The sequence below is a fragment of the Mauremys mutica genome, chromosome 6, assembly GCF_020497125.1.
Source record: "Mauremys mutica isolate MM-2020 ecotype Southern chromosome 6, ASM2049712v1, whole genome shotgun sequence".
NCBI classification, from domain to species: Eukaryota; Metazoa; Chordata; order Testudines; family Geoemydidae; genus Mauremys; species Mauremys mutica.
This window is the reverse complement of record NC_059077.1, coordinates 39026581-39040341: the sequence shown is the minus strand read 5'-3', so window position 1 is coordinate 39040341 and position 13761 is coordinate 39026581. Positions and strand designations below refer to the sequence as shown.

The 13761-nt window shown below is 43.3% G+C and overlaps 1 protein-coding gene across 1 annotated transcript in view; it reads right to left on the bottom strand.

The window, feature by feature from the left end:
• CWC27 (CWC27 spliceosome associated cyclophilin) overlaps positions 1-13761 on the bottom strand; it is a 207011-nt gene that overhangs the window by 20756 nt on the left and 172494 nt on the right. Inside the window, exon 13 of the mRNA XM_045020822.1 lies at positions 7428-7531. Coding sequence (XP_044876757.1) covers positions 7428-7531 — 104 coding nt within the window. The remainder of the gene's footprint in view (positions 1-7427; positions 7532-13761) is intronic.

The window sequence follows — 13761 nt, the reverse complement described above, 5'->3', positions numbered from 1 at the left end:
AGAGGCTTTCCCTTCAGCTGCAATAGATCTCTTAACACCAATGGACTCATGGTTCCAGTCTTCTTGGAACCAGAGGAGGCATGTACACAGTCTTGGGAATGCTGCTGCTATCTCTTCTTTCTCTTCTCATAGATTCTTGGCACCAACGAAGAGCATCTTGGACCAGGGTCTGGGATTAGTATAGGCCCCTACAAGATAGTGTCAAAAAGGCCCGGAGAAAGTGTCTTTTAGCACCGGATTCTTTTTTTTACACTTCCAGGAGTGTGGAGAAGGAGGTGGAATCAGTCCAGAGTCCAGATCCATCGTACATTTCATCTGTTCCATAACTGGATCCCCTTGACTGATAACGCTTTATCCTCAGCTCTCATGCACTTTGGTGGAGGCTTTGTGATCTGTGTTGTACTGAGGAGCACAGGCATTCCATGGCAGTTCATACATTGAAATGAGGTCTTTAATGTAGCAGGACATGATCCATTAATTGCCTTGAAAATTAGGACCAAAGCCTTGAACTGTCATTGGAAGCTGACTGGGAGCAACTAGAGGGACCTGAGCATGGTTCTGATGTGCACACAGTGGCTTAATCAATGGAAAAGGTGGGCAACCACATTCTGTACTAGCTGGAGCTGGTGCATCATCTTTACATTCATCCTCAGACACTTTTAATTACAGTAATCCATGGTAGGTGGAGATGACAAATGTATGGATCACTGTGACCAGGTCCTCTTCTGCTATCTGGCTGTCCAAGGTTAGTGAAGAGTCAAACTGGACCCCAAGGCTTCACAGCACTTTGATGAATGGAGGCTGCATGCCTTCAATGGAAGGTGGAAACAGCTTCTTGACTAGTTCTTCAAAGCATCTCCCCTTTCTGACTGGTGTCACTTAACTTTTGCCTTGGTTCAGCTTGTACCAACTGCTCTTCATCCATAAACTTATTTCTTGTAGGTGTTCTGATATTTAGTAATGGTGGTAGTTGCATGAGTTGGCCATGAGATATATAGCTGAGTTTCATCAGCACACTATTCACAGCCAAACCCAACACATCTCACTATCTCTCCCAGTGGTGCATGTAGATGTTGAAGAGACGAGGGGACAGTATGGGTCACTGTGGGACCCCACATATGAAGGCCTTTAGAGGAGGGGGAACAGTCACACTTCATCACTCTATGGAGAGGAACAACTGAAGCCAATGTGATTGGCTTTGTTCTATCTACTGTTGTACCCTCCATGATCTCTGAGAGAGAAAAAACGTAGCTCCATCTGCTCCCTTCTATGGCAGGGGTGGCCAAACTTACTGGCCACATACAACAATTTTCAGAAGTTCAAGAGCCGGGGCATATCTGCCGGGGGCCGGGACTTGGGGCTAAAGCCCTGCTTCTGAGGAAGCCCTGAGCCCCAGCAGGTGCTGCCTGCTGGGCAAAAGCCCCAAGACCCCCTTCCCCGCTGCTGCAAGGCGGAGGTCCTGCGCTCCGCCCCCCCAGTTTGGTATGTGGAGAACTGAGGGATGTGGGGGGCTCCGCGAGCCGCACTTTAACGGTAAAAGAGGTGCATGTGGCTCGCAAGACACAGTTTGGCCGCCCCTGCTCAAGGGTCAGCAGGTAAGTAAACAGGACCTCATGATCAATGTTATTGAGGGCAGCTGATAGATTTAATATCAGCATGGACACCTGATCCTAATATACCAGCATCAATCAATGCAAAAACTGCAGACTCTGTGCAAACCACCCAAGTCTGTACCTAGACCCACCTACAAGCTTCAGCCAAAGCAATCTGACTTAGGCATCTAGGTGCTATGAGAGTTTTCTTGCCAAAACCTAAAGCACAACATGGTCTATTGACTTCATAGATATGGTCAGGAGTATCCTTTCTATCATTATGTATGGTGTATTTATATGCAGTAGAAGGTTTTTTTAATTATATGGCTACAGATAGGGTCCATTGCTGGTTGTAAAAATGTGAGACTCCCTGAATTTTGTAGAGAAGAATGGATTCTGCTGCTGCAGACAGTACATGTAATCACTGCCACAGAACGGTCATAAAGTTCTGAGGACCTCAGTATATGTCCCGGTAAGGATTCCTAAATTTAAAATTAAAACTATATCACGTATTTCTCTTTAGCTCTCTTAACAACACTCCAACTGCCTTGTTAGACAGTAAAATCTGGTAATAATTATCAAACACCATGCACACTATTTACAATAGAGTCATATTTCTTTTATTTCTTTTTTTGCATAAAAAAGTAGAATGCTGCTGAAAAGTACCCAAATGTCTGCTGTGCTCCATGCCAATACAGCAGCTCAGCCAAAAATGCAAAGAGAAAAGTTTGCCAAATAAAAGAAAACATAACAAATTTGTAATGGTTTCTATCTTGACAGAAAATGAAAATTATGCCTCAATGTGTGGCCACTCATGTGGACACATAAAAATATCTTAGAGACAATAATTTTACCTCAGATAACATACCCTGACAGTAGAGCACAGCATACTGGCTAGCTTTCACTTCCCTTAAAAGCAGCAACCATGACTGACAAAATGGCTTAGGAATCATATAATTTATGCCTATCACACAAGCACATGCCATGCACTCATAATATTTACTAGAAATCATCTTAAGAACAAACACTGCCTTTTGAGGGGTGGGCTGCAAGTAAGAGACAAGGAATTTTTAATGTGAACTTGCCACAGTTGGATCAGTCCAGCTGAGGACACTGAAAGAAAAGGAAAAGAAAGAGCAAACCTTTCTCCCAATAAAACAAAGTTTAATTTTAGTTTCCAAAACACTCTAGTGTTTGTGTATATATATAGTTTATATACTGATTAGGGCTTATCTACATTGCTCCTATCTGTGTACTACAGGAGTGCAGACGTTGCCAGTGCAAACTTAAAGGTTTATGTATTATTGTGGGCCAGGATTGTACGTAACCTCTCGAGGCGGGAGATGTGACAGATGTGAGTCCAAGGCTTTCAAAGGACTACACTGAACAATGTGCCAGACAACAACAGACTTTTGAAACAGAAAGTGTTAAGTGGTTTTCCTGGGCAATATGTAGGGGGAAGTGAATTCAAATGCTCCATCTTTGGTTATACAAAAACCCAACCTTTTGAAACTATGCCCTGTGGAGAGGGTCTTGTCTGCTGATTACCTGTTACAGAATACCAAGTTCAGAAGCCTGAGCTGTATTAAAAAATGGCTGCTCTGCCCAGCTTGGGTTCTGGTTCTGAATCTGAGACAGTTATGAACTTATAACCACGGGGAAAACCAGTGGATTTTGAAGGACTGACACCTACCACAGTCCCACGTTGGAGTTGGGTTGACTTCTAGTAAGCTTTTTAGCATGTGTGGAGGTTATTTTATGGTTTAATATGTTTTCTCTGTAATGCTCAACAATAAACATGTTTGCTTATAAAGAGCTGCTGTGTGGTAAATTATAACTACGGGCAATTGCGCTGTTCATAACCTCTAGAAAGAAAGCAAAGCACAGACACTGGCCTTTTGGGTGGTCTGGCTTGCTGGGGATATCACAGTGTAGGCAAGGAACTGTGCAGCTTGGAAAAAGCCCAATCAGGAGGAATAGAGATGCAGATCTCTGCCCAAGAGAGGTGACAGCTGAGGACCCAGGAGCCTAGACTGGGAGCCCTGAGGGACCATGGAGAGGAAATACAGAAGTAGTTGTCCTGAACTGTGACACACATTTACACAAAACTGGTGTAAATTGTCATTGTTCCTTTTAAGTCTATGGAGCTATACCAGGGGTGGCCAAACTTACTGGCCCTCTGAGCTGCATACGACAATCTTCAGAAGTTCGAGCAACAAGGCACACATGCCGGGGGCCGGGGCTTGAGGCTTCAGCCCCGAGGGAGGTGCCTGATGGGGCTTGGAGCTTCAGCTGGGCTGAAGCCCCGAGACCCACCTCCCTGCTGCAAGGCAGAGGTCCCAAGCTTCCCTCCCCTCACCCCGTCTAATAGATGAAGAATGGGGTGAGGGCCTGTGGGGCTCCGCGAGCTGTACTTTAATGGTAAAATAGCCAGATGTGGCTCATAAGCCACAGTTTGGCCACGCCTGAGCTATACACTAGCTGAGGATGTGCTTCCTGGCTTCTTAAATTAACATGCCTAGAACCCCGACCAGGAATATTCTATTTGCTACCCAAGATCCATAACCCTGGAAATCCTGGACGCCCCATCATCTCAGGCATTGGCTCCTTAACAGCAGGATTGTCTGGCTATGTGGACTCTCTCCTCAGGCCCTATGCTACCAGCACTCCCAGCTATCTTCAAGACACCACTGACTTCCTGAGGAAACTACAGTCCGTTGGTGATCTCCCAGAAAACACCATCCTGGCCACTATGGATGTAGAAGCCCTCTACACCAACATTCCACACAAAGATGGACTACAAGCCATCAGGAACAGTATCCCCAATAATGTCACGGCTAACCTGGTGGCTGAACTTTGTGACTTTGTCCTCACCCACAACTATTTCACATTTGGAGACAATATATACCTTCAAGTCAGTGGCACTGCTATGGGCACCCGCATGGCCCCACAATATGCCAACATTTTCATGGCTGACTTAGAACAATGCTTCCGTAGCTCTTGTCCCCTTACGCCCCTACTTTACTTACGCTACACTGATGACATCTTCATCATCTGGACCCATGGAAAAGAAGCCCTTGAGGAATTCCACCATGATTTCAACAATTTCCATCCCACCATCAAACTCAGCCTGGACCAATCCACACAAGCGGTTCACTTCCTGGACACTACTGTGCTCATAAACAATGGTCACATAAACACCACCCTATACCGAAAACCTACTGACAGCTATACTTACCTACATGCCTCCAGCTTCTATCCAGGACACACCACTCAATCCATTGTCTACAGCCAAGCTCTAAGATACAACCGCATTTGCTCCAATCCCTCAGACAGAGACAAATACCTACAAGATCTCTATCAAGCATTCTTAAAACTACAATACCCACCTGCTGAAGTGAAAAAACAGATTGACAGAGCCAGAAGAGTACCCAGAAGTCACCTACTACAGGACAGGCCCAACAAAGAAAATAACAGGCGCCACTAGCCGTCACCTTCAGCCCCCAACTAAAATCTCTCCAGCGTATCATCAAAGATTTACAACCTATCCTGAAAGACGATCCCTCACACTCTCAGATCTTGGGAGACAGACCAGTCCTCGTTTACAGACAGCCCCCTAACCTGAAGCAAATACTCACCAGCAACCACACAACAAAAACACTAACCCAGGAACCTATCCTTGCAACAAAGCCCGATGTCAACTCTGTCCACATATCTATTCAAGTGACACCATCACTGGACCTAATCACATCAGCCATAACATCAGGGGCTCGTTTACGTGCACATCTACCAATGTGATATATGCCATCATGTGCCAGCAATGCCCCTCTGCCATGTACATTGGCCAAACCGGACAGTCTCTACGCAAAAGAATAAATGGACACAAATCTGAAATCAGGTATCATAACACTCAAAAACCAGTAGGAGAACACTTCAACCTCTCTAGCCACTCAGTAACAGACCTGAAGGTGGCAATTTTGCAACAGAAAGACTTCAAAAACAGACTCCAAAGAGAAACTGCTGAGCTTGAATTGATTTGCAAATTAGATACCATTAACTCTGGCTTGAATAGAGACTGGGAATGGCTGAGTCATTACACTACTTGAATCTATTTCCTTATGATAACTATCCTTACACCTCTTGTCAATTGTCTGTAATTGACCATCTTGATTATCACTACAAACGTTTTTTTTTCCTGCTGATAACAGGTCATTTTAATTAATTAGCCTCTTAGAGCTGGTATGGCATCTTCTCTGTATGTATATGTATATACTCTTCTTATATATTCCATTCTATGCATCCGATGAAGTAGGCTGTAGTCCATGAAAGCTTATGCTCATATAAATTTGTTAGTCTCTAAGGTGTCACAAGTACGCCTGTTCTTTTTGCTGATACAGACTAACACGGCTACCACTCTGAAACCTGTCATATTAGCTGTGGAATTCCAGATGCAGGTAATGTAAATTTGCATGGGATTAAAGTACAGAATATGACTAAGGGCTTGTCAATACAGTGATTTCGTGCATGGCAAGCCAGAGGGTGAATCTACAATGCTGTAGCCTGCTGCATACTAAGTGGTCATGTGTTGCTTGCACTAAAAGTTCCCTAGTTTTTTCAAAACAGCAGTAGATCAAAGCATACTAGGGAACTTTTAGCATACAGCGGCAGGGTACACATAGCCATTTAGCACATTGCAGGATGGTGTGCTGTGCATTAAATCACTGTATAGACATGCACTTGTCATAGGTCTCACCCCCACTTAGAGCTGTTGGGTTCCAAAATGGGGACCTGCATTGGTTTCCCTCTAAACTAAAATCCTAGTTTAGATCTGGTAAAAGCTGCCACCACCCAATCAGGTACGTGGATTGGGACACAGTCCTTCCCCAAAATCCTTGGGGATCCTAAGAGCCCCAAATCCATGGAGTTCTTACACCCAGGAGATATAAACCATTCCCCCCTGCTTCCTCCCCCATCCCTTTTCCTAGGAGAGATACCGGGATCCACTACCGAGGGATGCTTCCCTCCTCCCCTTTCCCTGAGAATCCACCCAAGGAAAGATCAACCAAGTCCTTTACAAAAAAGATTTATTAAAGACTAAAAAGAAAGTAACTGTCTCTGTAACCAAGATGGAACAATACACAGGGTCTAAACTTATCAATCTCTGGAGAGAATTCCCCCTCCTTTATTTCTCAGTAAAAGCAAAGTAACAGCAAACAGGAATAAAGAATTGCCTTCAGCAAACACACAATTGCAAAGGTAGAAATCAAATTATAAGACTAATCCGCCTTTCTAATTAATACTCACTATTGAATAGTAGGAACTACTCCAGGAGAACTTGGAGACATGACTGGCCTCTCTTAGATCCAAAGAGAGCACTCTAACAAAGAACACAGACAAAGGCTTCCCTCCACAGAGATTTGAAATTATCTTGTCTCTGATTGGTCCTCTGGTCAGGTGGTCATCAGGTACTGCATGTTAACCCTTTACAGGTAAAAGAGACCTTAACCCTTAACTATCTGTTTATGACAGCACTAAATTTGAAGGAAACAGAATCTCAGCTGAGATGCTACTGGTTCCCGCTACTTACTCTAGGGAGAGGGCGACTGGCAAAGACAATGAACTACCTTGCTTCCTTCTGAAGAGGCCCTGAAGTAGGAATAGGGAAGCAGACTGTGTGACCTTCTACAGAAGAGAACCTACCACTACAGGTAAGTGAGATGGTGGGGGAAAAAAAAAGGGGGTTCTGGTTCAAAGATGAGTGAAAATTTGGAGTAGGCCTTATTTTTCCCTAATCAGATTTGCCCTTCCCTAATATAATGCATTAAAAATCCTTACCATCCTTCATCATCCTCTACTTCAGGTTCAGACATTTCATTTTCAGGAGTGTCTGCTATTGCCTGAGTCAGCTTTGATTTGAATCGGTCCAGCAGTGCCAGCGTCTGAAATGAAATATCTTTTGTTTTACTAAAGTTTTGTAACAATAAAATATGCAATACACTTATGTTTGGATTACCTGAGGAATAGTCAATTGAGGTGGATAAGAAATTGTTCAAAAAACATATTTGAGGAAGATACTCCCACACAGTTCACGAATTCCCCGTCCCCATCAGTGATTACCATGTTGCCTTTTTGACATGACCATAAGATGTAAGTGTTGGGAGGCAAGGTCTGGTGTAACAAACTTAATGAAACCATTGGCTTTTAATGTGGTCATTCAAGGTCATTTATTATCATTTTAACAAACAATAGATGATAAATTAATAATCCTTCTGCAAAGAACAACCTCCAGATAATTTATGAAAGTGGATATAAACAAACTATATATTGCTATTGGTATATTAGTAAGAGTTATAAATATTAATACCTAGAAGTAATGTAAGGAATTTGTTATAGGTTATGAACTTTGGTCAGTCATCTACAATGCCTTAAGCATATTTACTTAAAGAATCAATTACTTACTAAGAGTAAGATAATCAATAAACAACGCAGACTACTGAGGACAATTACACTGTGGAGATTTGTCATTTTTCTCAATGAAATCAATGAAATAAATTCAGGCTTTGATGTCGTAATTTGGTTGACATTTACATACTATGTTTTACAGTGCTGATACAACCATTCCTATTCTGTACTAACATTTTCAAAAAATTGTAACAGTATGTGAGGGGAAATATTGTGTGTGCGTGTGTGTGTGTATATATATTTTTTGTGATATATATATCACAAAAAATTCTCAGAGCAACGTAACTGACCAAGTATTATTTTACCAACTACAATTGGTTAATAACTTAGATAGGTTAATAACTAAATCACACAGTGTTTTATTAGCATGTGCTGCAAAGAGCCGCAGGGGGCACATTAAAGAGCCACCTGCGGCTCGCAAGCCTCAGCCTGAGTATCTCTGCTGTAACTGTACTGATACATTATATCATAATCACAGTCACTTAAAGCTGTTATTTTGTTCTGTAAAAGACCTCTGTATGACTGCTTTTATTTTTTAAATCTAGTTCTAAAAGTAAAAAAGAAAAAACTTTTTGAAGCTTATGAGTTCTTTCACTGCTTTAGTGTAGCATTAACAATGGGTTTTTTTTGTTTAGTTTGGTTTTTTGTTTGGGAAAGGCAGTTGCATTTAACGTCCATATTTTGTGTTTAAGAAAAATGGGAGGGGAAAAGAGAGAAGAAAAATTTCAGAACTAAAGATTTTGCACAGCATAATAGCTCCACAGCTTTCTCCAGGGATGCAAACAAGTTGCTTCCCTCCTCCCACTCCCCCAGTGGAGGCTTTGTCTGTGTGAGCAGGGGAAAGAAACCCCCTGGCCACTTTAAGGGTTGTAAAATTCATTTTGTTGCATTAGCAGATATCCAGTACAGGTTCAACAGGGGGTCTAGCTCCCTCATAAACTGGAGTTAGAAGTGGATTAGGAGAAGATTAGTTGGTGTTGGTCCTGCTTTGAGCAGGGGGTTGGACTAGATGGCCTCTGAGGTCTCTTCCAACCCTAATCTTCTATGATTCTATAAGACATCTCATAAAGAAGATGGGCAAAGAGACTGGGGCTCCTCATGTGTGGTACAGTGAGGAAACAATCTCCTTTCCCTAGCCCATTGACCCTCTGATGAGGGCAATGTCATCCCAATAGCAGTACTGGGACCCAGCAGAAGGGAAAGATGTCTGTGTGGCAGGAGGTGGGTTGGAGGGGGGCTGATGGCCGTCCTCCTCCAGGTAGTACACTCTATAAAGGAAGAATGACCTACACTGGATAAGTTATTGCTGGATAGTTCCCAGATATGTTACTTAATAAAGTTGTGGCCTTGTTAAACTATGTTCCTGGTGTCTTGCCTGTCTTCCTGCAGAGTCAAGGACAATGATCGTATTGTAGGTATTCACCTCAGCTGATTATGATCCACTTTGCCAATGGAGCTTTAATTTCTTTCACTGAGAGTTAATAGCCTTTGGAGCTACAAATTTCCATGAACTTTTTAGTTCAGAGCTAAATCGGCTTCATGAACTAAAAGCTCCATCATTCCTTGCTATGAAGTTATTAAACTTCAAGTTTCCAATCTCTTTCGGTAGCAGAACATTTATATTCATAGAATCATAGGACTGGAAGGGACATCAAGAGGTCATCTAGTCCAGTCCCCTGCATTCAAGGCAGGACTAAGTATTATCTAGACCATCCCTGACAGATGTTGTCTAACCTGCTATTAAAAATCTCCAATGATGGAGATTCCACAACCTCGCTAAGCAATTTATTCCAATGCTTGACCACCCTAACAGTTAGGAAGTTTTTCCTAATGTCCAGCCTAAACTGCCCTTGCTGCAATTTAAGCTCATTGCTTCTTGCCCCATCCTCAGAGGTTAAGGAGAACAATTTTTCTCCCTCCTCTTTGTAACAACCTTTTATGTATTTGAAAACGGTTATGATGTCCCCTCTCAGTCTTCTCGTCTCTAGACTAAACAAACACAGTTTTTTCAATCTTCTCTCAGAGGTCATGTTTTCTGGACCTTTATTTTTGTTGCTCTTCTCTGGACTTTCTCCAGTTTGTCCATATCTTTCCTGAAATGTGGCACCCTGACAGGACATAATACTCCAGTTAAGGCCTAATCAGCATGGAGTAGAGCGGTAGAATTACTTCTTGTGTTTTGCTTACAACACTCCTTCTAATACATCTAAGAATGAAATTTGCTTGTTTTGCAACAGTGTTGACTCATATTTAGCTTGTGATCCACTATGACCCCCAGATCCTTTTCTGCAGTACTCCTTCTTGGGCATTCATTTCCCATTTTGTATGTGTGCAACTGATTGTTCCTTCCTAAGTGGAGTACTTTGTATTTGTCCTTATTGAATTTCATCCTATTTGCTTCAGACCATTTCTACAGTGTGTCCAGATAATTTTGAATTTTAATCCTATCCTCCAAAGCACTTGCAATCTCCCCCCTGCCCTCAGCTTGGTATCATCTGCAAACTTTATAAGTGTACTCTCTATGCCCTTATTTAAATAATTGATGAAGATATTGAACAGAACCAAACAAAGAACTGATCCTCACAGGACCATACTTGATATTCCCTTCCACTCTGGGAATGGTTTTCCAACCAATTATGCACCCAGCTTATAGTAGCACCATCTGGTTTATTTATGAGAAGGTCATGCTAGACAGCATCAAAGTCAAGATAGCACATCTACTGCTTCCCCCCCCATCCACAAGGCTTGTTATCCTGTCAAAGAAAGCCATCAGGTTGGTTTGACACAATTTGTTCTTGACAAATCCATGCAGTTACTTGTTAACTTATCATCTTGTATCACTCCATGCATCTGAAGAAGGGAAAGGTGTCTGTGTGGCAGGAGGTGTTATTCTGGGTATTGAAGTTAAGATGACTGACTGGTCTGTAATTCCCCAAGTTGTCCTTATTTCCCTTTTTACAGATTGGCATATTTTCCCTTTTCCAGTGCTCTGGAATCTCTTCCGTCTTCTATGACTTTTCGAAGATAATCACTAATAGCTCAGATATCTCCTCAATCATCTCCCTGAGTATTCTAGGATGTATTTCATCAGACCCTGATGACTTGAAGACATCTAACTTGTCTAAGTAATTTTTAACTTGTTCTTTCCCTATTTTAGCCTCTGATCCTACTTCATTTTCACTAACATTCACTAGACGTACAATCGCTACTAACCTTTTTGGTAAAAACAAACAAAGAAGTCATTTAGCACTTCTGCCATTTTCACATTTTCTGTTATTGTTTCCCCCCATTACTGAGTAACAGGCCTACCCTGTCCTTGGTCTTCCTCTTGCTTCTAATGTATGTTTTCTTGTTACCCTTTATTTCTTTAGCTAGTTTAATCTCATTTTGTGCCTTGGCCTTTCTAATTTTGTTTCTACATACTTGTGTTATTTGTTTCTATTCATCCTTTGTAATTTGACCTAGTTTACACTTTTTGTAGGACTCTTTTTTGAGTTTCAGATAATTGAAGATCTCCTGGTTAAGCCAGGGTGGTCTCTTGCCATACTTCCTATCTTTCTTACACAGTGTGGTAGTTTGCTCTTTTGCCCTTAATAATCTCTTTTAGGCCTAGTCTACACTACGAGTTTATGTTGAATTTAGCAGTGTTAAATCGAATTAACCCTGCACCCGTCCACACAACAAAGCCATTTTTGTCGACATAAAGGGCTCTTAAAATCGATTTCTGTACTCCTCCCCGACGAGGGGAGTAGTGCTGAAATCAACATTGCCATTTCAAATTAGGGTTAGTGTGGCCGCAATTCGACGCTATTGGCCTCCAGGAGCTATCCCACAGTGCACCATTGTGACTGCTCTGGACAGCAATCTGAACTCGGATGCACTGGCCAGGTAGACAGGAAAAGCCCCGCAAACTTTTGAATTTTATTTCCTGTTTGCCCAGTGCGGAGCGCTGATCAGCACAGGTGACCAGGCCGTCCCAGAATCAAAAAAGAACTCCAGCATGGACCGTACGGGAGATACTGAATCTGATCTCTGTATGGGGACATGAATCTGTTCTATCAGAACTCTATTCCAAAAGACGAAATGCCAAAATATTTGAAAAGATCTCCAAGGCCATGATGGACAGAGGCCACAACAGAGACTCAACACAGTGCTGCGTGAAACTTAAGGAGCTGAGACAAGCGTACCTGAAAGCCAAAGAAGCAAATGGACACTCACAGAGGGAGGGGTGACTGACAACTGTAGCTATCCCACAGTTCCCGCACTCTCCGAAAACCATTTGAATTCTGGGCTGAGCTCCCAATGACTGAAGGGTCAAAAACATTGTTGCGGGTGGTTCAGGATATATGTTGTCAGCCCACCCCGTGAAAGCAAAGGGAAAAAAACAGTTTCTCGCCTTTTTTCAATGTCACCGTGTCTACTGGATGCTGCTGGTAGACGCGGTGCTGCAGCGCTACACAGCAGCATCCCCTTGCCTTGCAGACAGTACAGTATGACTGGTATCCGTCATCGTTGTCCTGTGGATGCTCCTGGCTGGCCTCAGTGAGGTCAGTCGGGGGCGCCTGGGCAAAAATGGGAATGACTCCAGGTCATTCTCTTTTTTAAGTTTTGTGTAATGGAGATTCAGTCCTGCCTGGAATATCATGCCAGCTGAAGGCTTCTGCCTCCGGTTGCTCTCCCAGTCAGCAGCACCGCGCGGTCATGCCTACCCCCGTCTGCCCCTTGCTACCAGTGCTCACAATCAGATACTTAGACCTCTACATTTTGCTGCAAATAAAAAAATTAAGCTGCCATTTAGAACTGTCCCCCAACATACATATCCTGGGACATTTTGTATTTTGCCAGTGTCAACCAAAGGCCCACACACAAATGGAGATTCAGTCCTGCCTGTGCTTCTATCCTAGTGCTTATCACAGATTCCCATTTTCAGCTATAGGCTGAGCAAGTGTAGAATGGTGGTTCACTCTACTTCGCTGTAAGCCAACCGCCCTGGTCCCCCCCCTTTGATCTCTGCTTGCAGAGGCAATAAAGTCAGCGTTGTTTCAAATTCATACATTCTTTATTACTTCATCACACAAATGGGGGGATAACAGCCACGGTAGCCCAGGAGGGGTGGGGGAGGAGGGAAGCAACGGGTGGGATTGTTGCAGGGGCACCCCCTAGAATGGCATGCAGCTCATCATTTCTGCGGGATGTCTGGGGCTCTGACCCGGAGTAGCCGTTTGCCTCTGGTTCTTTAGTAGGCTTGCCTGATATTCTAGGCAGGACAGACTCTCCATTAGACAAAACTTAAAGAAGAGAATGACCTGGGGAGTCATTCCCATTTTTGTCCAGGCACTCCCGACCGACCTCACCAAGACCAGCCAGGAGCACCCATGACGGCAGCAGACGGTACAGTATGACTGGTAACCGTCTTTGCTAACTTGCAAAGGCAAGGGGATGCTGCTGTGTAGCACTGCAGTACCGTGTCTATCAGCAGCATCCAGTAGACATACGGTGACAGTGAAAAAAGGCTGAATGGGCTCCATGGTTGCCGTGCTATGGTGTCTGCGCGGGCAATCCAGGGAAAAGGGTGTGAAATGATTGTCTGCCGTTGCTTTCACGGAGGGAGGATTGACTGACGACATTTATCCATAACCACCTGTGACAAATTTTTGGCCCCATCAGGCATTGGGATCTCAACCCAGAATTCCAATGGGTGGGGGAG